General features: G+C 35.0%; 1 protein-coding gene across 1 annotated transcript; it reads right to left on the bottom strand.

The window, feature by feature from the left end:
- Positions 1 to 9494: 9494 nt before the first annotated feature.
- LOC120199024 lies at positions 9495 to 10460 on the bottom strand. The gene has a single exon (XM_039200241.1). The coding sequence runs from the start codon at positions 10458 to 10460 to the stop codon at positions 9495 to 9497; it is 966 nt and encodes a 321-aa protein (XP_039056172.1).
- Between the last annotated feature and the right edge of the window lie 16295 nt (positions 10461 to 26755).

Raw genomic sequence — 26755 nt, 5'->3', positions numbered from 1 at the left:
AAGTTGTACGCATAGAGTATTATTACAGCGATTTATTCTCTCCAGTCATCTGAGTTTCAGCAGTAATAGAATGAGATGACATCTCTATAGATGTTTAAAGGAATAACTCTTGAATCTTTAAACACACATTCAAGTCTCATCATGCATGGATAACTATGATTGTAGTTATACATATTTTTATATTTTCATTTTTTATGCATAAGATTAGTTAATTTTAATTATAATCATATGAATATATTTTAAATTATAATTTCAAAATAAAATAGAATCAATTTTATTATATATATGCATTTAGTTTTCCATGGTCATTCACATTCTTTTATCACACTACCACATTACATACAAACTAACATATTTCATCGTTATTTTTTTTCTCTGGTTACATTTCATCGTTAATTTTAACTTCAACGTTGTATTAATTAAATCTCAGGTTCGAACACCGCATATGCTAGATATCTAAGCGTTTATTGTCAAATTGTTGAGAGATATATTTAAATAAATACTGATTTGTATTCACTCCAAATTTATAAAATGATTATAAAGTGACTATTAAAAATATTTGACTTAAAATAACATATAATAAAAATACTGAGTTATTCTATATATAAAAAATTTAAGATTTAATTACACCAATTGTCCCTAAACTATGATTCTCATTCTAGATTAAACCCTAAATTTTTTAACGTTTCAATTCCATCCTCAAACTATCGATATATGTCAATTACATCCTTCCATTAATAAAACCGTTAAAAATACCGTTAAATTCCACCTAAGCATTATGTGCATTACATACCTATATGACATGGTATTAATTATAATTAATATAGAAAATAAAATAGTAATTAACCTTTTTGTTTACAACTTCAAAACTTGGAAATATTTGAAGAAGAAAAAAATCAAAGGATGAACCTTTTTATGAAAGTTTAGAAAACCCCAATCTCGATTAAAAACCCCAATGGAATCATTCTCTCGGGGGTTTCTTTGATTCTCACTAGAATCGGAGAATCTTTGCAACCAAAACACTCGATCAAGCATAAGAAGGAAATTGCGTGTAAGTTTAAAGATTTTCGTTGATCATCCTAAAATGGTCACCAGCCAACCTTGCTCTTACCTGCAAATTCAAATTAATCACATAAAAAAGTTCCAATTTCACATATATTTTATATAATAGATAAAAATGACCTTATCAAGGAAACTGAAATAATAAGAAGAAGAGGACTTGGGTGGATTTGAAGAGGCTGAAGAGTCATTGTAATGATTTTGGTGTTGATGTGTTTCCTTCTTATGCTTGATCGAGTGTTTTGGTTGCAAAGATTCTCCGATTCTAGTGAGAATCAAAGAAACCCCCGAGAGAATGATTCCATTGGGGTTTTCGAAACTTTCATAAAAAGGTTCATCCTTTGATTTTTTTTCTTCTTCAAATATTTCCAAGTTTTGAAGTTGTAAACAAAAAGGTTAATTACTATTTTATTTTCTATATTAATTATAATTAATACCATGTCATATAGGTATGTAATACACATAATGCTTACATGGAATTTAATGGTATTTTTAACGGTTTTGTTAACGGAAGGATGTAATTGACATATATCGATAGTTTGAGGATGGAATTGAAATGTTAAAAAATTTAGGGTTTAATCTAGAATGAAAATTATAATTTAGGGATGATAGGCACAATTAACTAAAAATTTAATGGCAACTGAAAATTATAATAGTATTTAAGGCTATTATATTAAAAAAAAAATTAATGTAACTCAAAGTATTTTTGCACTTAATGTGATATTGAAACTAAAAAAAAGTTAATTTGATTCTTTGACTAATAATTTGTATCCTTGACCGACAATTCTGTTAAAGGATGATTTTATAACACTCGACGAACATCGATGAGCACTATTAATTTAATTTATAAAAATTTAAAATTCTAAAGGACTCAACGTATAATTATAAATTAGTTGAAAATTTAAATGTAAATTATTTAAAATAAAAGGTAAATTATACCAGTGACCACCTAACTATTACTCCTTTTTATTTTGACCATCATTTTGAAATTTTATCAGTCGGGTCATTCGACTATTCAAATGCATTTAATTAAATCACTTGCCATTAATATTTAACGAAAAAAACTGACGTGATAGTTAAAATATTTGATATAATTATAAATTTGGTCACTGTTACTTATATATTATATCAACTTAGTCCTAATTTTAATAAATCAAATATACCAAAGTAGTTAATTGTAGAAGAATCCAATTTAATGCCAACCAATACAATTTTTCTTTTCTCTTTATCGGCTTTTATTATTTCAAATAATAAAGTAAAAAAAACATCTAATGTTTAGTGATGAGACGTGCTAGCATGTTTTCATGTTTTTTCGTGTTTAGCTTAAAATATTATATTTTACATTAATACACACAATACAATTAGTGTGACAAATTCATGTATTTAAATAATATATTTCAATGATTTTAGGAGTTTAAATTAGATCTTTCATTTTATTTTGTAATTACTTTTAGACCGTTAATTTAAAATATTTATTTTTTATTAGTCAATTATCCAAGTATTATAACTTTACTTTTACTTAATTCATCGCATTATAAGTCAAATCTAATTGTTTTGGATTAATTTTTAAGAGTTTAAATTTTGATTTTACTTAATATAGATGTATTTTTGAAATCATAGCGTTTGATATATTTTTTTTTAATTTCTCAAAAATGAAATCAATTTTTTTTGCAAGTTTTCTTTCATTTTCTTTCTTGTTTGTTTTCCTACAAATTGAAAGAATAAGATGAATGAATACTACTTTGGCATCATTTGATTTGAAGGTTAATTTTCTTTTTAATGTATTAAAATTAAGATAAAATGGGCAAAATATATAAGTATCATGGACCAAATGTGTAATTATATCAAATATTTTAACTACCACATTGGTTTTTCCGTTAAATATTAACGACAAGTGGCTTTATTGAATGCATTTAAATAGTTGAGTGACTTGTTTGGTAAAATTTCAAAAATGATGGTCAAAATAAAAGGGGTAATAGTTAGGGGGTCACTGATATAGTTTACCTTTTATTTTAAATAATTTACCTTTAAATTTTCAACTAATTTTGTAATACCCCAAACCCCGGGTTAGTAGTTTAGGTTAAGCCCGTAATACCCTAATCCAGTTTGACCCAAAAATCCATGGATTACAATGTTACACGGGACTACCGAAATAGTGACCCAAATTTTTTCTTTAAAACTATTGTAACCACTGAAATAATCCATTCATAGTAATAAAAATAAAACATGATAATCTGGATTTACAAAATATGGTGAGCTCCCAAAATACAACCAAAAGTAATACAAATACTGAGTATCAAATAGAGTTACAACCAAATACATGAAAAGGTTCCACAATAGTACATGCCCTCTAAAAATGACACAAGACGTACTCTGATGGTCTCTATTGGTTTGTACTGCTGCACTGGAATAGTTGGCGACGATAACTCCTCATGATCTTCCCCTAAGAACCTGCGCACAGAAACACATTCCTGATGTTGAGCTTACGAGCTCAGTGCCTCACTAATAATTGTACTATACTACATGCACTCATTAAACGAGATGGATAGTGGCACAGGTCTGAACACACTAAATATTGAACTACTAGTTTATGGCAATCATCATGGTGTGGCTAAGGGGCTGCATCTCGGAGCTCACACACCCCTCAAGCCTGCCAAATCCTCGGGTACCAAAGTGAGACTTAGATCTGCATCAGAATCATTCACCAGCCCCTTGGATAGAAAGGAGTGAGATTCAGAGCTACATCGGAAATGTACAGTCCACCGACTTACTTCGTCGAGTCTTGGGGCATCTGTGCCCAGTCGGCTACGAAAGTGCTTTGGCACTGACGTTGGATATCTACTGACTATCGTATATTTTGTTAAGAGAAACCCAGGTGTCTTGGTTGTTTCTCGATAATTAAACAAGACTAGTTTTATGTAAACCTAACTGTTACTATTTCTACTATTCTGTTATAAGTTATTATTATCGCTTGAAGTCTTATTTGATGTTATTCTGAGTATTTGGGGTACCTCGAGTCTGATCTCTTACCCCTTGAATTATTTATTGAAATATGTTCGTGGGTACCGATACTGACCCTTCAATATCGATACCGAGCCCTTGGTATCGATACTCTTGATTGTGCCTGAGCTCCTCCAATAGCATCTTCAACCAGATTGCTTCTTTACTGGCTTGTGTAACTGCTACATATTATGCCTTTTTTGTTGATGTAGCCACAACTGACTGCAATTTTGAAATCCAGCTTACAACTCCACTAGCAACTTTGAACACATATCCTGTAGTAGATTTGCTTTTATCCAAATCCCCTGCATAGTCAGAATCGACATACCCATTGATAAGTAAGTTTGATCCTCTATAACATAGTGCATCATTTGAGGTCCCTTTGATCTATATCAAGATCATCTTTATTGTATTCCAATTATCTTTGTCTGAATTCTCCATGTACTGACTAACCACTGTCACTGTTTGTGCAATGTATGGTCTTGTGCATATCATAACAAACATTAAACTTCCCACTGCCGATGCATATGGTACTCGACACATCTCCATCTTCTTTTTTTCGGATCTAGGACTCATCTGGAGGATAATTTGAAGTTAATAGGAAGAGGGGTAGAAATTGGCTTGCAATCTTGCATGTTGAATCGTGACAAGATCTTCTTCAAGTAATTCTTTTGTGAAAGTCAAATCTTCCTATTACTTCTTTCTTAGTGAATTTGCATCCCTAGAATCTTATTTTTTGATCCTAAGTCTTTCATTTCAAATTCCTTAGCCAGTTGTGCCTTCAATTCTTCAATATGATCTTTGTTGGGGCTTGCAACCAACATGTCATCCACATACAATAGCAATATAACAAAATCATTATCATCAAACCTCTTGAAATAAGCACAAGGATCTGCATTAAGTCTGTTGTATCCAAGGCACACAATGAAGGAATCAAATCTCTTATACCAATACCTCAAAACCTGTTTTAGACCGTAAAGAGATTTGTTCAACCTACAAACCAAGTTCTTATTTTCTTTTTCTTCAAAACCTTCAGGCTGGAGCATGCAAATCTCTTCTTCAAGATTTACATGAAGAAAAGTTGTTTTAACATCTAGTTGCTCTAGATGTAAGTTCAATGTAGCACACATTGCCAAGATTTCTCGAACTGTTGTTAGTCGAACCACAGGAGAAAAGATTTCATTGAAATAAATACCTTATTTTTGAGCATATCCTTTGACCACCAGTCTTGCACGATACCTCTCCACTTGATCGTTACCATTTCACTTGATTTTTGAAGACCCATTTGTTACCAAATGACTTCCTTCATTGTGGTAGTGACACAAGGTCCCATGTATTATTTTTATGAAGGGCTTCAATTTTTTCTTGCATTGCCATAATCCAATGTAAAGCATCTGAGCTGTTTATTGCCTCCTGGAATGTTGATGGCTCACCGTTATCTGTTAAAAGGCAGTATGCAATATTTTCTTCTATAATAAAATCTGAGTGCCAATTGGGACGTCTTTTCACACGATCTGATTGACGAGTTGTTGGAACTTCAGAACTCTCTGGTTCTTGTTCATCATGTGTTGGTTCTGCTTTAGAAAAATCTCCTTGTTCAAACTTTTTTTCTACATGTATCTGTGTAGTCTCTGACTTTTCAGTGCTACCGTCTTCTTCTTTTCTTTGTAGTTTATCTTCTACAAAGATAACATACCTGCTGATGATCACTTTAAGGGCAGTGAGATCCTACAAGTGATACCCCTTTACTCTATCAGCATACCCCAAGAATTTGCATTTCCTGGATTTTGAATCCAACTTTAAAATTTCTTGGGAGTTGTACATCACGTACACAATACTTCCAAATACATGGAGCTTTGAATAATTAGCTGGTTTACCAGTCCACATCTCTATTGGTGTCTTAAGCTCTATTGTAGTTGATGGAGCTCTATTCACCAAAAAATTGGTAGTATTGACTGCTTCTGTCCAAAATGATTTTTCTAGGCTTGCATCTCTTAACATTGCTTTTGTTCTTTCCAACAAGGTTCTGTTCATCCGCTCTGCCACTCCATTTTGTTGAGGATTGTATGCCACTGTGAATGTTTTTTGATGCATTATTTTCTGCAAAAGTCATCAAATTCTTCACTTGTGTATTCTTCTTCATTATCTGTTCAGAAACACTTGATCTTATTTCCATAATCAAGTTCCACACACGCTTTGAAGTTTTTAAAAGTTGAAAACACATCTAACTTTTTCTTAATAGGGTATACCCAACATCTCCTGAATTAGTCATCAATAAATGAGACAAAGTACTTTTCTCCGCCTAGGGATGTAACTGGTGCTTGCTATACGTCAGAATGAACTAGTTCTAAAACACTTTTGCCTCTAGAATTTGACGTGTTGAATTTTAACCTGTGTTGCTTACTTGTTATACAATACCCACACAAAGTAAGTGATACATTTGTTAAGTCTGGAAGTAGCTTTTGCTCCACAAGGACTTTCATTCCTTGTTCTGACATGTGTCCAAGTTTCTGTTGTCATAGCATTACAAAATCTGAACTATATGAGGCAACAGAGGCTTTTTCTTCTAGAAAAGTCTTTCCCTTCAGTATGTACAAGTTTGCTGCTATATTTTCGCCTTTCATCGCCACAAGCGCTCCGTGGAACACCTTCATGATTCCTTTTTGCGTTTCAATCTTGCTTGCATTATTATCCAACAACCCATAGGATAATAAATTTTTCTTCAGGCCTTTCATGTGCCGCAAATCTCGAACAACTTTAATTGTTCCATCATACATCCTCAATTTAATGGTTTCAACGCCAACGATCTCTAAGGCATGGTAATTGCAACTATCCACAGATCCTCCTGAGACAGGTTCATAATGATGGGACCATTTTCTTCTTGAGATCATATGATATATTGCTCCCGAATCAATGAACTATATATCTGCAAACATCTTTCTACCTTATACCATGGTTGACGCTTCACAACATGGAACATCTCCATCATCTGAAGTGTTTGTGGTATTGTCTTGTGGATTAGAGTTTTTACCTAGACTCCAACAATCCTTCTTCAAGTGACCATTTTTTCCATAGTTGTAGCACTTTAAATTCTTCTTGCTTCTCGACTTTGATCTACAATGTTTGTGACTATTACTTTGGCCACGTTCTATTGATCTCCCTCTCAATGTTGTCAACGCTTCTTCTTGTTGCATATTTACTTGTCAGTATTCCTTACTCTTGCGACGATTTTCTCCTTGTAGAACTACAGCTACAACGTCATCGAAGATAAGACTGGTGACATTACTGTTTTTCAAGTTGATGATGAGTTGATCATACGAATCAGGTAGACTTTGAAGTAGAAGTTCAGCACATTATTGTTCTCCTATTGTACAACTTAAGGATGTAAGCTGAGAAAATAAAGTGTTCAGTGTGTTTAAGTGCTCCGTCACTGAAGTAGATTCTGACATCCAGAGATTATACAATTTTCTTTTACGGAAAATTTTATTGTGCAACGATGTAGCCTCGTACAGTTTGGTGAGATGATCTCATATCTCATTGGTTGCCTTCTTCTCCTCAATGCTTGACAATACTTCATCTGCTAATGCTAGACGAAGGTTTGTCATAGCATTCCCGTCCATCTCGTTCCATTTGTTGTCATCTGTGAAATCTACCGGCCTTTCACTGATAGCCACTAGACAACCGTCTTTCCTTAGGATGACCTTCATCTTCAATTTCCACAATGAGACATTTCTCCCATTGAACTTTTCAATATCAAATTTTGTTGTCATAGCTTCTATTACAGATAGCTCTCACTTGGATAGAGCAAAATCGCAACAGATAATTTGAGAAAATAAAAATGAAGATAAAGAAGACACAAATTTTACGTGAAAACCCCCTAAATAATATAGGGTAAAAATCACGGGCAAATGTAGAAGAATTTCACTATCGGAAAATAGGAGTTACAACTTCTCTCGATCTAATAAGGAGAAAATAATGACAATTCTCTCTTTATAAAAATGAGAAAATCACTCCCAAGAAAACTCTCTAATTTCTCTAGTATTGAGAGACAACTAGAATGATTTGAGATAGTTTTGAAGCTAAATGAGTTAGAATATTTATAGCTGAAGCTTAAGGACTAATCTTATAAATATCCTAAATTACAAAGACTAAATGAATAAAATTTTCTCATACCAATTTTTCAACTAAATTATAATAGTAAATTTTAAATTTTACTGCTGTCAAATTCGGTGCATTAATGCATCAAAAATTGACCTTTTTTTTTAACTTTCAACATCCTCCTGGTTCTGGGCACGGGGTAGATAGATCCTCAGCATCCGAGACATCAATGTTGGTTGAATTAATGCCCACTTCAGTTGAAACTTCAATCCCTTTTGGCGGAGCAAATAGTTCTCTATTTGGCAGCTGCTCCCAACCAAACGTGGATGTGTCAACATTCTAGTCATTCTGGGGCCCACGCCTAAGTAGTTCTACTTCAATTTGGCCGTTTGAGTTCCCTTCAACCTTCCCACCGTGCTCATTGTTGACATTTCCATGGCATTAATTGAATCAACTTCTTCGAGGCAATAAACTCTTATGGGATTTTTCGGCCGGCGACTTGTCAATAACTAAAGGGTTATCCGGTTATTCTTTTCAGGCTGTTGATTTAATGGAGATATCTTCACCGGACATACTATCCTATCTATCTTCTACCCATAGTATTAAATTACGGTCGTAACGCGATGTAACGGCCATATCGTAATGATTTTAGAAGTTATCACGACATAATATTAGTGTAACGCGATAATAGAACTGCATCACAATTTTTGTAGTCTAAAACCGTAATAAGTAAAAAAAATTATACCGCAACACCGCAACTATGCCACAACGAACATCCAAATTGCTCGAAATATAAATTCACATAGATAAAATACTCGAATACTTTGACTTAACAAAAAAATGATATTAATTATTAATAAACATTTAACTTATGTCGCATCTCTATATAATAATTAAAAATTAACTATAAGAATATGTCATTTAACAATAGTTAATATTAGAATATTAAAATATGAATATAACATATATAAATATAATGATTTAGAAATAATGTATTTTTTAGAAATAAATCACGTCTGCAACAATCGTTACATGTTACGTAACATCTACAGTTGTAACTGCGACACCACAACCGTGTCTGCAATGGACACCGCATCCGCAATTTAATGCTACCCCTTTCCTACCAAAATCAAAATGAATCATTTTCCTAATGTGTTCTCATCTCAGAAGTTGAAATAAACAACGAAACTTCATCGAAATTATTAGGTTGTGTTGAAACTAAAATTATCTCATAGATATAATACATGGTAATAGACTTTAATAGACTAGTTTCATAGATGAGGTGCCAAAAACACCATTCATAACGACAAGTATTACATTACATTATTTCAAGTCGATCAAACATGGAAAAGCTGAACATCCTCGGTCTTCAAACGAGTGTATTCTCCCAGCAGGTAAACTTCCAGGTGATCCGACAAGGCAGATTTGTCGATGTTTTCATGGTGGTAAGATTTGCAGACAAAGTAAATCACTGTCTGGATCACTAATCCGAAGAGAATCGTCGTGGATAGCAACAACAAACAAATGATTGCATAAACAACCCTGCTGAACATTCCTATGCTGGTTCCTTCCACAACCAGCCCCTTGAATGCGATCTGGCTGATGAATCCCGACGCCAGACCGATGATCACGAAAACGGATATAGCCAACAGTAGCTTTCCTTTGATCAGTTTCTGGCTCTTCACCATGGCCGGGAACCCATAGACCTCTTCTAAAACAGATATGGTGCTAGCCAAGTGCCAGACTGTGGTCAAATACAGCAGCCCCACGATGAACAAAATCACTAAAATGGCTAACACTGCAATACCAACGGTTTGTATTCCTCCCACTGAAACTGCCCAAATAAGGAAGACGACAACAGATACAACGAGGTAGAAAAACATGGCAACGAAAATACACAAGAAAGTAACCATCAGCCTCTTCCAAACCTTGGGAACAACGCTCTTGACTTTCTTGAACGAGACTTCCCGACCTGTATATATGCAGGCGATAGTGTAGACAACGGCGGCGGTTGAAAGAAGCGAATAGATGAAAGACAAAGTAACGTATACAACATTGAAAAGCCAAAAGTAAAGCCATTCATGGGAGATAAGATCGGATGGTTTGTCGTAGTTGGCAGTGTTGAATTTCTTTGAGAAGAGAATTGAAACATGGGCATGAAGAAAGTAGATGAAAGAGAGAGGAAGGATTAGAGCTAAAGTGATCTGGGTGAAGATTTTTCTTCTTGAAAAGATGATGTTGTAGGATTCCTTGAATATGCCAAACACACCTAGAAATTGAATCTCTTCTTGCTCTCTATCCATGGCGTTTCAACTAAATATTTCAATGAGATTTTAAGTTGCAGGGCGGGGAATATATAATAAGTGTGAGATCGGGTTTAAATTGGTGATGTAAAGAACATAGGAAGCTGCGTTCGGATTTTCTATGCCAAACTTGTCTTTCTATAATGAAATAAGCTATTGTCTACGTCTTGACTTCTGTACAATAATAGTACATCAAGACTTTTATATAATAATTGTAGATTTTATCTCTAGTTTGACTAAGGAAATTCTTATAATATAAAATAGAGTAAATTATGATGTATTAAATTATATTTAAAATATTGTCTTTCTCTTTTTCCTTAGGTTTATCTCTGAATTTATTCTCTCTCTCTCTTTCCTTTTTTTTTTCTTTTTCTTTATAATTTGTGTCAATTTTATTGATCAATCCAATTTTTTTCTTCTTTAATTTTGTTTAACTGAAGACGACACCGGTTTTGATGCTGGTTGCTATCCGTCGGTTATCTTTTATCTTTTTATTTTTTAAGTTTTTTAATAAGAATAATTATGTCTTTGTGACATGTTTCTCTGTCTTTATGACACGTTTATCTTTGCTTTTGTGACACGTTTTTCTCTGTCTTTTGGTAACTTACGATTTTTTTGCTGTTGTTTTCATTTATCTTTTTGCTCATGGTTGGATTTGACATCCTCACGATTGATCAAGATGACTCTTATTTGTTATCATAATGATCTTCCCTGCTTTGGACTCTCAGATTGATTTGGATATGCTTTTTGCATTCGTGAATAGTTTTTTCACATCGCTTGACTCTGATTTGCGATTTTTCAGTGAATTTCAGTATATTTATCCCCTTTTGTGGTTCGTTTGCCAATGCAGACAGATTTGTTCATATCTTCATTTTGTTCGAGCTTTTTGGTTAATTTTTCAACTTTTTTCTTATTTGGTCATTTTGTGATCTAAGTGTCTAATTTTTGTGTTAATGATTATAAGAAAATATTCTAATTATAATTTTGTTTACGTTTACGTTATGCTTGTAAATCTTCATTATAATTCTGGATATTTTCTATTTTTTAATAAAACTAGCGGCTTTCTGTCAATATATATATATAAATATATATATATATATTTAAATGGTCATTTTGATTATTAAAATTTTGAAAGAAATAAAATGATAATTAAATTGATTAAGTTATTAAAAATTGTCATATTAATATTACTATATTCATAAAAATGATAAATGCAATGATATTTTATAACAATTCAATAAAATTTAATAATCATGTTATAACAATTTGATAAATTTTATGAGTATTTTTTAAACATTTGATAAATTTGATTGTCATTTTATAACTTTAAAAATTAAATAATAAAAATAATTATTTAAAAATAATTCAGTGATCTAGTTTACATTATAATATAATAATATTCAGAGTATAAACATCCATTAGAATATGTCCAACTTCATATATATATATATATATATATATATATATATATTTTAACATTTTATGCAAATTTATTTATTTATTTATTTATTTATTTTTTATTATTATTATATAGATAAGAGACTTTTCAACTTTTTTTCTGAACATGAGCCTTTTTTTTATTCAATTAAGAATTAGGGGACTTCTAGATTAAGTATGACTTTTATGTAGTATATATTTTTTATTATAAAATGGAAAGGGTATCTTGGGAACTGAAATTTCAAAACGGAAGACAAGACCAAGTCACCCATCGGTCAACGCTAAACACGCTTTGCTCTCTGCCGAGAAGTTTTCCGCAAGTTTTCAACTTACCAAATTACCCCTGCATTTGAAGAAATTAAGCGAAGATAGAATTGGGTGTGGGCGTTATGCAACATTCGGAGAAGAATGTGATTCCTACGACTTACTCGACACTTCACATATATATTCGTGTAGAGATGGCAATCAAGTCATTTGGATCTTGTTCGAATCGGGTGGTTTCAAATTGGGTTATTTCGAGTTAAAATTGCATTTGATTTGGATTCGGTTCGGATTGGATCATATCGGGTTCGAGTATAGTTTGGGTCAATGGAAATTCAATTCAGGTAGGATATCGGGTCGATTGACTTTTGATTCAGATCAAAATCAGATCGATTTGTATTCGGGTCGGGTTAATCTATGATCGTTGTGTCGACAGTCGTTTTCGTCCGAATCCCGATTTGTTATAAGTATTATATTATTATTATTATTATTATATTATAATTAATTGTTACAATTTTACAGGTCCAAATGCACATTAAACCCGAAGGCCCAATTACAACCAGAAGGCCCATTTACACATTAAACTCAAAGCCCGATTACAATATATCCCAGCAGACTCGGACCTGGTTCAGGCCCAGACTTGACTCGAGTAGCCCAAGAGGCCCAAGAACCAGATCCAAGTTCGGTTATGGTTTCACACAGGTTCCAGCGCCGCATAGATCTCAACTGTTGGATCTGGAGAGATCCAACGACCCTAAACGTGACCAGCAAGAACCCTAGGGTTCTCATTACACCCTAGGGCTATTCCGGTCGCCACCATAGAAGTGATGATGCCCTTGCCACCGTCGCCTCCAACCAGGAGCTGTCACGTCCTTGACGGATCTGCGAGATCTGGGTGTAATTAATGCACACAGTCCCTCCACCGCACACCTCACAGCCCCCTAGGGTGAGTCACCACCGTAGCTCCGGTGACTACCGGGGTCCAGTCTTTTAACCGGTCCAAAGAATGATTCGAAGAACCTTATAAATAGGGTTGAACCTGCAATAGAAACAAAAAAAAGCAACAAGCAAGAAGGCAACCTCCCAAAATCCAGAAAAATATAGAATAGAGTGAGAGAAGTCTTACCATTGTCAGAGCATCTACGCGCCTCCACGCGCCACCGGAGAAGACGAAACGCCGAAGATATAAACCTTAGATCTGCTTCGATTAAGGGCTTTTTAGGGTAAATAACTTTCGATTTAGGCTTTAGGGGAAAGAGAGAAATATTTCAGGGTATTTTTATGTTTTCCGACGGCAACGGCTAACGACGGTGTACAGTGACCGGCCGGGGACGAATTCCCTCCTGTGAGGGAATTCTAGTGAGAAGCGAGAGCTCCAATCTCTTTAGAGAGAGAATCAAATAAGAGAAATGAGGCTTGAAGCCTCTTTAGATCGGTTTATGGTCTATTTATACCCCTCACTGAACAATGTCGTTTTGGGGAGGGGCCTGTGTGTAATATCGTTTATGGGAAAGGGTATCTTGGGAACTGAAATTTCAAAACGGAAGACAAGACCAAGTCACCCATCGGTCAACGCTAAACACGCTTTGCTCTCTGCCAAGAAGTTTTCCGCAAGTTTTCAACTTACCAAATTACCCCTGCATTTGAAGAAATTAAGCGAAGATAGAATTGGGTGTGGGCGTTATGCAACATTCGGAGAAGAATGTGATTCCTACGACTTACTCGACACTTCACATATATATTCGTGTAGAGATGGCAATCAAGTCATTTGGATCTTGTTCGAATCGGGTGGTTTCAAATTGGGTTATTTCGAGTTAAAATTGCATTTGATTTGGATTCGGTTCGGATTGGATCATATCGGGTTCGAGTATAGTTTGGGTCAATGGAAATTCAATTCAGGTAGGATATCGGGTCGATTGACTTTTGATTCAGATCAAAATCAGATCGATTTGTATTCGGGTCGGGTTAATCTATGATCGTTGTGTCGACAGTCGTTTTCGTCCGAATCCCGATTTGTTATAAGTATTATATTATTATTATTATTATATTATAATTAATTGTTACAATTTTACAGGTCCAAATGCACATTAAACCCGAAGGCCCAATTACAACCAGAAGGCCCATTTACACATTAAACTCAAAGCCCGATTACAATATATCCCAGCAGACTCGGACCTGGTTCAGGCCCAGACTTGACTCGAGTAGCCCAAGAGGCCCAAGAACCAGATCCAAGTTCGGTTATGGTTTCACACAGGTTCCAGCGCCGCATAGATCTCAACTGTTGGATCTGGAGAGATCCAACGACCCTAAACGTGACCAGCAAGAACCCTAGGGTTCTCATTACACCCTAGGGCTATTCCGGTCGCCACCATAGAAGTGATGATGCCCTTGCCACCGTCGCCTCCAACCAGGAGCTGTCACGTCCTTGACGGATCTGCGAGATCTGGGTGTAATTAATGCACACAGTCCCTCCACCGCACACCTCACAGCCCCCTAGGGTGAGTCACCACCGTAGCTCCGGTGACTACCGGGGTCCAGTCTTTTAACCGGTCCAAAGAATGATTCGAAGAACCTTATAAATAGGGTTGAACCTGCAATAGAAACAAAAAAAAGCAACAAGCAAGAAGGCAACCTCCCAAAATCCAGAAAAATATAGAATAGAGTGAGAGAAGTCTTACTATTGTCGGAGCATCTACGCGCCTCCACGCGCCACCGGAGAAGACGAAACGCCGAAGATATAAACCTTAGATCTGCTTCGATTAAGGGCTTTTTAGGGTAAATAACTTTCGATTTAGGCTTTAGGGGAAAGAGAGAAATATTTCAGGGTATTTTTATGTTTTCCGACGGCAACGGCTAACGACGGTGTACAGTGACCGGCCGGGGACGAATTCCCTCCTGTGAGGGAATTCTAGTGAGAAGCGAGAGCTCCAATCTCTTTAGAGAGAGAATCAAATAAGAGAAATGAGGCTTGAAGCCTCTTTAGATCGGTTTATGGTCTATTTATACCCCTCACTGAACAATGTCGTTTTGGGGAGGGGCCTGTGTGTAATATCGTTTATGGGAAAGGGTATCTTGGGAACTGAAATTTCAAAACGGAAGACAAGACCAAGTCACCCATCGGTCAACGCTAAACACGCTTTGCTCTCTGCCGAGAAGTTTTCCGCAAGTTTTCAACTTACCAAATTACCCCTGCATTTGAAGAAATTAAGCGAAGATAGAATTGGGTGTGGGCGTTATGCAACATTCGGAGAAGAATGTGATTCCTACGACTTACTCGATACTTCACATATATATTCGTGTAGAGATGGCAATCAAGTCATTTGGATCTTGTTCGAATCGGGTGGTTTCAAATTGGGTTATTTCGAGTTAAAATTGCATTTGATTTGGATTCGGTTCGGATTGGATCATATCGGGTTCGAGTATAGTTTGGGTCAATGGAAATTCAATTCAGGTAGGATATCGGGTCGATTGACTTTTGATTCAGATCAAAATCAGATCGATTTGTATTCGGGTCGGGTTAATCTCTGATCGTTGTGTCGACAGTCGTTTTCGTCCGAATCCCGATTTGTTATAAGTATTATATTATTATTATTATTATTATATTATAATTAATTGTTACAATTTTACAGGTCCAAATGCACATTAAACCCGAAGGCCCAATTACAACCAGAAGGCCCATTTACACATTAAACTCAAAGCCCGATTACAATATATCCCAGCAGACTCGGACCTGGTTCAGGCCCAGACTTGACTCGAGTAGCCCAAGAGGCCCAAGAACCAGATCCAAGTTCGGTTATGGTTTCACACAGGTTCCAGCGCCGCATAGATCTCAACTGTTGGATCTGGAGAGATCCAACGACCCTAAACGTGACCAGCAAGAACCCTAGGGTTCTCATTACACCCTAGGGCTATTCCGGTCGCCACCATAGAAGTGATGATGCCCTTGCCACCGTCGCCTCCAACCAGGAGCTGTCACGTCCTTGACGGATCTGCGAGATCTGGGTGTAATTAATGCACACAGTCCCTCCACCGCACACCTCACAGCCCCCTAGGGTGAGTCACCACCGTAGCTCCGGTGACTACCGGGGTCCAGTCTTTTAACCGGTCCAAAGAATGATTCGAAGAACCTTATAAATAGGGTTGAACCTGCAATAGAAACAAAAAAAAGCAACAAGCAAGAAGGCAACCTCCCAAAATCCAGAAAAATATAGAATAGAGTGAGAGAAGTCTTACTATTGTCGGAGCATCTACGCGCCTCCACGCGCCACCGGAGAAGACGAAACGCCGAAGATATAAACCTTAGATCTGCTTCGATTAAGGGCTTTTTAGGGTAAATAACTTTCGATTTAGGCTTTAGGGGAAAGAGAGAAATATTTCAGGGTATTTTTATGTTTTCCGACGGCAACGGCTAACGACGGTGTACAGTGACCGGCCGGGGACGAATTCCCTCCTGTGAGGGAATTCTAGTGAGAAGCGAGAGCTCCAATCTCTTTAGAGAGAGAATCAAATAAGAGAAATGAGGCTTGAAGCCTCTTTAGATCGGTTTATGGTCTATTTATACCCCTCACTGAACAATGTCGTTTTGGGGAGGGGCCTGTGTGTAATATCGTTTATGGGTAATTTATTCTCGAGGTCCTTGTAACTTTGTAAACATTTGATTTAGTCACTGAAAGCCTATTTTAGTATATTCTAATTTAGTTTTCAAGTTTTATTAATTTTTATTTTAGTCACTGCTATGTTTATATATATATTTAGGCTAAATATCTATTTTAATCCCTTAAATATTAATTATTTATATTTATGTCCCGTATTAATAATTTAGGGTAAATTACATTATTAGTACATAGTTTTAGTAATATTATAAATTATGTTAATTAATTTTAGTATTTTATATTTTAATCATTAATTATTAACTACACTATTAGTATTTATATTAGGATTATTAATTTACATAACTTTATAATATAATCTATGTAATTTTAATAATCAATATTATAATAGGATATTTTATATTTATAATAAATAATATATCCAGTAGTATTTTTATTTATATTATTTAAATTAAATTAAAAACAAATTTATAAATTTTATTGCAAACATACTAATTAATAAACACCGATACCAATTTTGGGCGTTGTGGGGGTGCTAATCCTTCCACATACATAACCGACTCCCGAACTTATTTTTCTGATAAGCAGACCCTATGTTGTATTATTATAATATTATTCTTTGGATTTTTATTAGAATAATATAACATTTTGGCGACCAATCTCACCACATTTAAATATTGGTGGCGACTCTACAACATAGTGTTTTATCTAATTCAAGGAAGATAAACACTCACTTTTTCGAGACTAGTTGCACTCAGGTGTACTATTTGCACTCTCCGTCATCGGGCAGAGAAACGTCTCGACAGCTTGGAGACTCTGCTGGGGATTTTTTTTTAAAAAAAGAGAGAGAGTCAAGCTACCAATTTATTAATAATTGTCTTTGCAATAAAATTATAAATTTGTTTTAATTTTGTTTATTCGTAATCCCCTAATTATTTTATTAATTATACTAACTTGTTTTTTTATGTGTACAAATTTAATTATAGGTTTTTAGAATAATATAGTTGGGTGTACATTATTCTACTTTTTTTTTATGCTTTTCCTCACCCACTGTGCATTGCATTCATGACATGAGCTAAAACCCTACTCTTATCCTATGTAGTTTGAATGAGAAACTACTCCCTCGTGTGATTTTGACCTCCGTATGGGATAGGGGATCATTCTTTGAGCTCACACTTTATGTTCATCATGTGGTTTTCACCTCCGTATGGACATAAAGAAGTGTATTCCTTTGAATTGAACTTAATTCGAAAGTCTGTAATGGACCAGGATTGAGGGTTTGGCAGTCTAAGGGGACACCAACAAAGGACAATTCATTGATCCTTTTACCTTAGAGCTAAAACCCAATATATAGTAGAACTTGAATCTAAGCAGAACTTAACCCGATTAAGTATTTTAAGATTAGCACACAAGGAAAAGATTATTGGGTCTTTTAATTATTACATTGTTTTTTTAATAAATGCATGCAAACTAGAAATATGCAGTTAGGTTTGTTGTTCTGAATAAAGCATGGAACTAGATGGCATGAAATTAGGGTTTTCTAACTAATTATTTTTTATTAATTTTATACTTCATTTTCATTCTGCATTTTGCATTTTTATATCATGGGGTTGATTCATGACTGATTTCATATAGAAAGATGGAAATATGGAACAAAGAGTCCAACATAAAGTAGAAGACAATGCAATTCTTTTAAGATAGTCTGAGCAATCTCAACTTATCAAAGGAAATAGCTTATCATCGGGATACGTGTCAGACCTTATCAGATATAAACATATCAATGTTCGCCAGAACAATCTAAGTGAGTTGAAAGAAATATGGGGAAAATGGGAAATGACTGATAAGCAGTTATTCTATCAGCTATTTGGTGACATTGCTTATCTTTTAGACATTCCTATTGACCGACATTTGTTCAGAGTTTTATCACAATTTTGGAACCCTGCCTATAGTTGCTTAACCTTTGGTAAAGTAGATTTAACACCTATCGTGGAAGAATATCGAGCTCTTATTCGCTGTCCAAGATCCTATGAAGACATGGTATATATCAAGCCACCTAATATTGCTCCTTTTATGAAGAAAGTGCTCTTATTGATCGGAATGAGTGAAGAGTGGACCACAAGAAACATAAAAAAGAATGGTGATAGCGAATGTATTACTTGGACTTCCCTGAGAGAAGTGATCTACCGCCATCTAGACAAAAGAAAGAAGATTGATATGTTGGCTTTAGGTATATATGGATTAGTCATATTTCCAAAAATCCTGGGGCTTGTGGATATATCGACTGTAGACCTGTTTGAAAGATTGAACAAGAATGCAGATCCAGTTCCTGCTATATTAGCCGAAACATTTCATTCCTTGAATTCCTGCAGACGGGAATGAGAGGGACGTTTTATAGGCTACACACCTCTGTTATTGGTATGGGTTCTGAATTATCTTAAACAGGAGGAAAGAGCACTTGGTCGAGTATTTCTGGAAGATTTTTCACCTCTACAAGAGTTCCTTTCTCGACAATGGCCCGGAGGTTACGATAAAGAAAAATGGATGAACATCTTTCAAAATCTTAAAGACAGTAACGTGTTATGGCAAGCTTCATGGAATACTTCTTCAAATATACTGTATAAGTGTGGAGAGCATGATTGGGTTCCTTTGTTGATATTTGGGGATCCGTAGGATATGCACCTTTGATGGTTTTTAGACAATATGGATCAAGACAATTTATTCCTGCAACATCGGGTCTACTTGAATCAGAGTTTGCATTTAGAAGTGATCAGTACAAGGATAAAATAAGAAAAGTTGTTGAGGCTTATAAATGAATTCATCGAGTAAATTTATTCACTTTTAGTCAAAAGTTTTCACAAGAATACGAGCAATGGAGAGTTAACCGAGTCAAGGATAACCTCCCAATGGTTAATATTGAGAATGTTTAACCCATCAAAGAACCTTTGAGAATTATACCATCTCTGTTAGAGCTGGCAAAGCAAGACTTTGAGATTGAAAGAAAACAATGGAAAAGAACTTTGTAAAAACTGGAAGAGGAAGTATACCATAAAGAAATAGAAATAGACATCCATAAAGGACGAGCAGATCATGTTAGCAAGGTTGAAAATAGCTCAGGATAGATTTTAATGATCTCCAGTCATCCTACCAGCATATGGTAAAGACTCAGATTGTAGAAGGATCAAGCAAACTAGAATCGATAGGTTTAAAAAGAAAAGCTGAAGAAGGCAAAGAGGAGCTCAAACAAAGTAAACACCATGCCAAGATACTTTCCAAATAAAAGGAGGAATTAGAGAAACAGTTGTTGTAAAATCAATCCCAAAACCAGAAACTAAAAGGCAAGATCGTAAGGATGGTAACATCATTGCAAAGCCACGAAAGTAACTCTGAAGTTAGAACCCTGAGAAAGTAAGTAAATGAATTGGAGGCCAAGGTTCAACATCTTCAGAGTAGGGAAAATCAACTCCCTATTATCCTTTATGAAAGATTTTACAATGGCATTATCGTTGGGAATGTGCCCAATGGAAAGTCAAACAAAGAGATGACCTTATTGCAAAGTATTTGGAGCAAGCTCAGGGAGTGGCGCAATACTTGATGGACTTGGCATATGAGGTTACCACTTTGAGTGAAGAATTAGAGCCAGAAACTGAAGAAGCTCATAAGGTCTTGGAGTTACTTGAGCACATACAACAGTTATGAGAAGTTGCTCAGATGTATCTGTGATGTTGTATCTGTACTATGTTTTAAAGCTTTATAATAAAACTTTGTTTTTATATAAAATTTGTTCTAAAGGAATCATCTCAATATCAACACCTTCCATTTTACATATTTTGCATAAGCTTTTTTGACATTATATTTTTCATACTTAACATCCATATTCATTAAAAGGGGTTTTTTCTTTTTCAAAGAATATTGGACACCTCTAAGTATCCATACAATACCAGAAAAAGGGTAATAGACGATAAGATCACTTAAATTGAAAAGAATCAGCGTGAGATGCAAGAAAATTTTAAGAAAGCTCAAGAAAAAATGCATGAACAATTGATAAAATCCCAGAATGATATGATGGAAAAATTTGCAAGTATGTTACAAAGGAGAAGTGTGGACCAAATAAATACCCCAATTGTTGGTACTTTCACTGAAGAACCTTTATATCCTCGAGGCTTTACACCAAGAGAAGATCGTCAAAAAGATAAAGTAGCTGAAGAACCTTTATACCCTCCAGGCCTTGCAACACCTCATGTTAAAGCCCAGTCAGGAGTAATTACTCAATCAGGAAAAGTAAACATAAACTTATCTAGTGCTTATATAAACCAACGACAAGTTGAAAATGTTCCAGATTTTGATCAAGAAGAAAAGAAAGAATCCAACAAACAATTGGAACAACTAATGGAAGAAGTTTGGGTTATGAAAGATGGCTATAGTATATATGGAATTGAAGCCAAAGAGTTGAGTTTAGTACCTGATTTGGTATTACCACCCAAGTTCAAGATCACAAAGTTTGAAAAATTTGATGGCATGAAATGTCCTTCTACCCATATCACAATGTTTTACTGAAAAATGACGGGTTATATAGGGAATAATCAACTACCGATCCATTGTTTCCAAGAAAACTTAACTGGTTCGGCCAACTGATGGTACAACCAATTAAGTAGAGCTCATATTAAATCTTGGAAAGATTTGGCTAAATCTTTTTTGGAATAATATAAGTATGTGAAGGATATAAGACCTAATCAAATGGTGTTGTAGAACATGAAAAAGAAATTCAATCAAAGTTTCAGGCATTATTCCCAGAGATAGAGGGACATAGCTGTGCAAGTACATCCACCCATGGAAGAAGAGGAGACAAATGTACTCTTTGTGAACACTTTAAAGGCTCCTTTCTTTACTCACCTCATAGGGAATTATTTTAAGAGCTTTGCTGACGTAGTCACAGCAGGTGAGATGATTGAAATGGCAGTTAAGAGTGGGAAACTTGAAAGTAGTGAATCTAGCAAGAAATCATTAATGAAAAAGAAAGAAAGCGAGGTAAATGATGCAAGGAAATATGAATCCAATACTATTACGGTGTCTCGACCTCAGGACATTAGATCCTCTACACAAAACTCTGCCAAACAAGGAACAAGGGAACCAATGATGAAAAAAGAGAGACCTCAATTTGACCCAATTCCTATGACAAACAAAGAGTTATATCAGATATTTTATGACATGCATATAATATCAACCTATCATGTATCACCCATACAACCTTCATATCCCAAATGATAACTTGCAATGCGAATATCATGCAGGAGCTCGCGGACATTCTATTGAAAATTGCATTGTATTCAAAAGAATCGTTCAAAGCCCGAGAACCAAGAATATCATAAATTTTGGTGATAATGAGCAACTGAATATAGCTCAAAACCCGTTGCCAAACCATAAAAGAGCAAAAATCAATGCAGTTGTAGAGGACAAAGGAAAACAAGCTATAAAGCAAGTCAGTGAGGTAAAAGACCTATGCTTTGGATATGGGATCAAATTATCAAAGTTGGTCTAATGAAATCCACTCTGCCAGCAGAACGATTAAAAAATGGAAATGTATGCATTTACCATGGTTGTGAAGGACATGTTATATAACAATGTCCAGATTTTCGGGTTTTGTTACAGAAGATGATGGATGACGAGGAAATAGAATTTTTCAAGGAGATACCAGAAAAAGAGAAAATAGATATTTGTGCCTCTGAAAGATCATCTAGAGGGATCTACAACTCTAATTATCCTCTAATTACTACACCATGGACTCATGTATCAGATAAAATATCTCCAAATGTGGTCATCATTTCTCCATCCCCGTTCCCTTATAAAGATGACAAGCAAGTACCATAGAATTATGACTGCAAAATGAAGGAAACAATGGGAGGAAATGAAGAGGTAGATGAAGTTGGACATTTTACCAGAAGTGGAAGGTGTTATTCTAAGGAACCTGAGAAACAAGCTACAATTGATAAAGAGAAGAAGGTCGAATTATAGCTGAGAGAAGATGAAATTGTCATTAACGAACCTGTAACTGAAAATGAAGCTGTAGAATTCTTGAAGTTTCTCAAACACAGTGAATACAATATTGTTGAACAACTGCATAAATTGTTAGCTCATATATCAGTCTTAGCACTTTTATTAAGTTTTGAAGCACATCGAAATGCTTTGTTAAAAGTGTTAAATCAAACTTTTATGCCAAAAGAATTGCCTGTTAACAAATTGGATAAGCTGATTGCAAACATACAGGATGATAATTTCCTTTCTTTTTCTAAAGATGAAATTCCTTATGATATGAGTGGTAGCCCTAAAGCTCTGTACATCACGGTTAAGTGCAAAGGATATATTCTATCCTGAGTGTTAGTAGATAATGGCTCAGCTTTAAACGTAATGCCATTAGTGACTTTGAAGAAATTACCAATTGATAGTACACTCATGAGAAATAGTCAGAGTATTGTCTGAGCTTTTGATGGAACCAAGAAAGAAGTATTGGGAAAAATCGACATTCCTTTAACTATTGGTCCAACTACATATGAAGTAGAATTCCTTGTGATGGATATTATACCCACTTACAATTATTTGCTAGGAAGACCCTGTATTCATCAAGTAGGGGTGGTTCCATCTACGTTACACCAAAAGGTAAAATTTGTAATAGATAGTAGGTTGGTATGTCTTAACGCTGAAGAAGACATCACTGCTTCAGTCTCTACCATAACTCTATATGTTGAGTTAGATGAAGAAGTTATTGAATGCTCTTTCAGATCATTGGAATTTGTCAACGCAACGTTTGTGGCCGAAGGTAAAAGGATGGCTAAACCTAAAATTTTGAATTACATTAAATTGGGGCTCAAATTGACCTTAGGAAAAGGAGCAAAAACTGGAAAAGGATTAGGAAGTTATTTGCAAGGACCAATTAATCCAGTTTTTCCTATTTCTAAAAAAGATCGATTTGGTTTGGGATATCAGCCGACCATAAAAGAGAAACAAAAGGGCATTAGAAAAAGTCAGGAACTGAGAAAGACAAAATTAGCTGGAGAAGATATCATATGGGAACCAATGACTTTTCCGCCATTGAATAATACTTTTGTGTCTGAAGGACATATTTTCCAAGAAAATAAGCTAAGAAAAAGGTTGATTGTTGAAGATGCTTTGAAAGAAATAAGTATCAATGTCATATCAGACGATGAATCTGTAGAAAATGAAGCTATAGGCATTTACCCCGCATCATCAGACTTTGAATTAAATAATTGGACTATGTGTTTTTCTTTTTCACTAAAAGATGCATTAGATCCAAATGGCAATCATTTTAAGTGCATTTTTATGAATATGTATATACTCTTATTTATTTTTCTTTCAGGAACTCAAATATCAATGATATAAATGCTGATGATACTGACCCGGAAATTGACTTCGAGCAGCTTATGTGTCCAGAGGAAATTGATGGTTATGATAATGGTGAAGGATGTGATTTACCTTCCGAGATTTTAAAAATGATAGAAAATGAGGATAAGCAAATTCTACCTCATAAGGAACCTATTGAGATCTTGAATTTAGAGTCTAATGTGGAGAAGAAAGAGGTGAAAATTGGTACTACTTTATCTGATAAAGGATGGAAGAATTTGATTGAATTATTGCAAGAGTACACTTGGTCATATTAAGACATGCTGGGATTGGATACAGAATTGGTAGTACATAAGTTACCAATAAGGCCGGAATGTAAGCTTGTGCAACAATATCTAAGAAGAATGAAACCTAAAATTCTACTCAAGATCAAAGAAGAAGTAAAAAAGCAATTCGTTGCTGGGTTTCTTAAAGTGGCCAAATACCCTGAATGGGTAACAAATATTGTCCCTATATCAAAGAAATATGGTAAAGTCTGTATGTGTGTTGATCATCGAGATCTTAATAGAGCTAGTCCGAAGGATATTTTTCCTTTGCCACATATAGACACATTGGTGGATAATACTACTAAGAATTCTCTATTCTCATTTATAGATGGATTCTCTGGCTATAATCAAATTAGAATGCACCCCGATGATATGGAAAAAACAACGTTTGTCACCTTATGGGGAACATTTTGTTATAAAGTAATGCCATTTGGACTAAAGAATGCAGGGGCAACATATCAAAGGACTATGGTAATATTATTTCATGACATGATGCATAAAAAAATAGAAGTTTATGTCGATGTTAAGATTGTCAAAGCTAAGTCAGAGGAGGAACATGTCAAAAATTTGAGGAAGTTTTTCCAAAGATTAAGAAAATGTCAGTTAAAGCTCAACCCAAATAAGTGTACATTTGGGGTGATAACCGGTAAACTTTTGGGATTTGTCGTAAGCCAAAAAGGAATTGAAATAGACCCAGATAAAGTCAAAGTTATTCAAAATTTGCCACCCCTATAAACATAAAAGGAGGTTCGAGGATTTTTGGGGAGACTTAATTATATAGCTCGATTTATTTCGCAGCTAACTAAGAAATGTGATCCTCTTTTTTGCCTCTTTAGAAAGAGTGATTATGGGGCATGGAATGAAGAATGTCAAGAAGCTTTTGAGACAATTAAGAAATATTTGTCGAGCACCCCAATCTTGGTACCACCCATCCTAGATAAACATTTAATTCTTTATTTATCGGTTTGGGAAAATTCAATGGGGTACGTATTAGGACATCATGATCAAACTGAGAAAAAAGAAAGAGTTGTTTACCATCTCAGTAAGAAGTTCACTGAATATGAAACTAGATACTCTCTAATTGAAAAATTATGTTGCGCTTTGGTATGGACCACTCGAAGGCTTAGGCAGTACATGTTGTATCGTACTACATGGCTTATATCCAGATTCATCCTTTGAAATATTTAATGGATGTACCTGTATTATCTGGAAGGTTAGGGAGTTGGTAGATTTTATTATTAGAATTTGACATCGAATATATCAGTCAAAAAGCAGTAAAAGGGAGTACAATAGTTGAATTTATTGCAAGTAAAACTTCTCAAGAATATGAGCCAATAGATTTTGATTTTCCTTATGAGTATTTAATGGCAATTTCGGTGGAAAAATCAGTTATATCCACCAATGAATATTGGAGGTTGACTTTTGATAGTGCTTCGAATGTCTTGGGACACGAAATTGGGGTAATTTTGGTCTCACCAGATGGAGAGCATTATCTGTATACCAGCTGACTTAATTTTGATTGCATAAACAATATGGCTGAGTATGAGGCATGTATTTTGGGTCTTAGATCTGTCATTGAACGAAAAGTAAAAATGCTCAAGGTATATGGGGATTTAGATCTAGTAATTTATCAAATTAGAGGAGAATGGGAGACAAAAGATTCCAAGCTTGTAAAATACCATAAATTGGTTCTGGAACTCATCAAAGAATTTAAAGTAGTGACTTTCAACTACCTTCCCAGAGAAGAAAATCAAATGGAAGATGCAATGACAACTTTGGCAGACGCATTTAAGGCAGATGAGTATTCAAGCATGGTGCTTATTGAAATGAAGGCTTATGAACATCCTGCTCATTGTTTTAACTTTGAAGAGGAGAAACCTTGGTACTATGATATCTTGTAGTATATCAGATATCAAAGTTATCATGAACAAGCAACCGAAAATGATAAGAGAACTATCAGAAGAGTGGCATAAGGATATGTACTCGATGGTGAAATCCTGTACAAAAAGAGCCTGGATCAAGTCCTATTGAGATGTGTGGACACCAAAGAAGCCAAAATAATTCTTGAAGAAGTGCATGAAAGAGTATGTGGTACTCACGCTAATGGGCATACAATGGCTAGACAAATTATGAGATTTGGATATTATTGGTCAACTATGGAAACTGATTGTATCAATTAAGCCCAAAAATGTCACAAGTGTCAAATTTAAGGTGATAGGATGCACGCTCATCCATATTCGTTGCATGTGATGACAACTCCTTGGCCATTCTCTATGTGGGGGATAGATGTTATTGGGCAAAATTTTCC

This window comes from Hibiscus syriacus, unplaced genomic scaffold, assembly GCF_006381635.1.
Source record: "Hibiscus syriacus cultivar Baekdansim isolate YM2019G1 unplaced genomic scaffold, ASM638163v2 tig00005294_pilon, whole genome shotgun sequence".
NCBI classification, from domain to species: domain Eukaryota; kingdom Viridiplantae; phylum Streptophyta; class Magnoliopsida; order Malvales; family Malvaceae; genus Hibiscus; species Hibiscus syriacus.
Note: the sequence above shows the minus strand (reverse complement) of the source record. Positions and strands in the feature narration are given on the sequence as shown.

Coding starts and splice junctions, on each gene's coding strand:
- LOC120199024 (XM_039200241.1), bottom strand. CDS start 10,460: ATGGATAGAGAGCAAGAAGAGATTCAATTTCTAGGTGTGTTTGGCATA.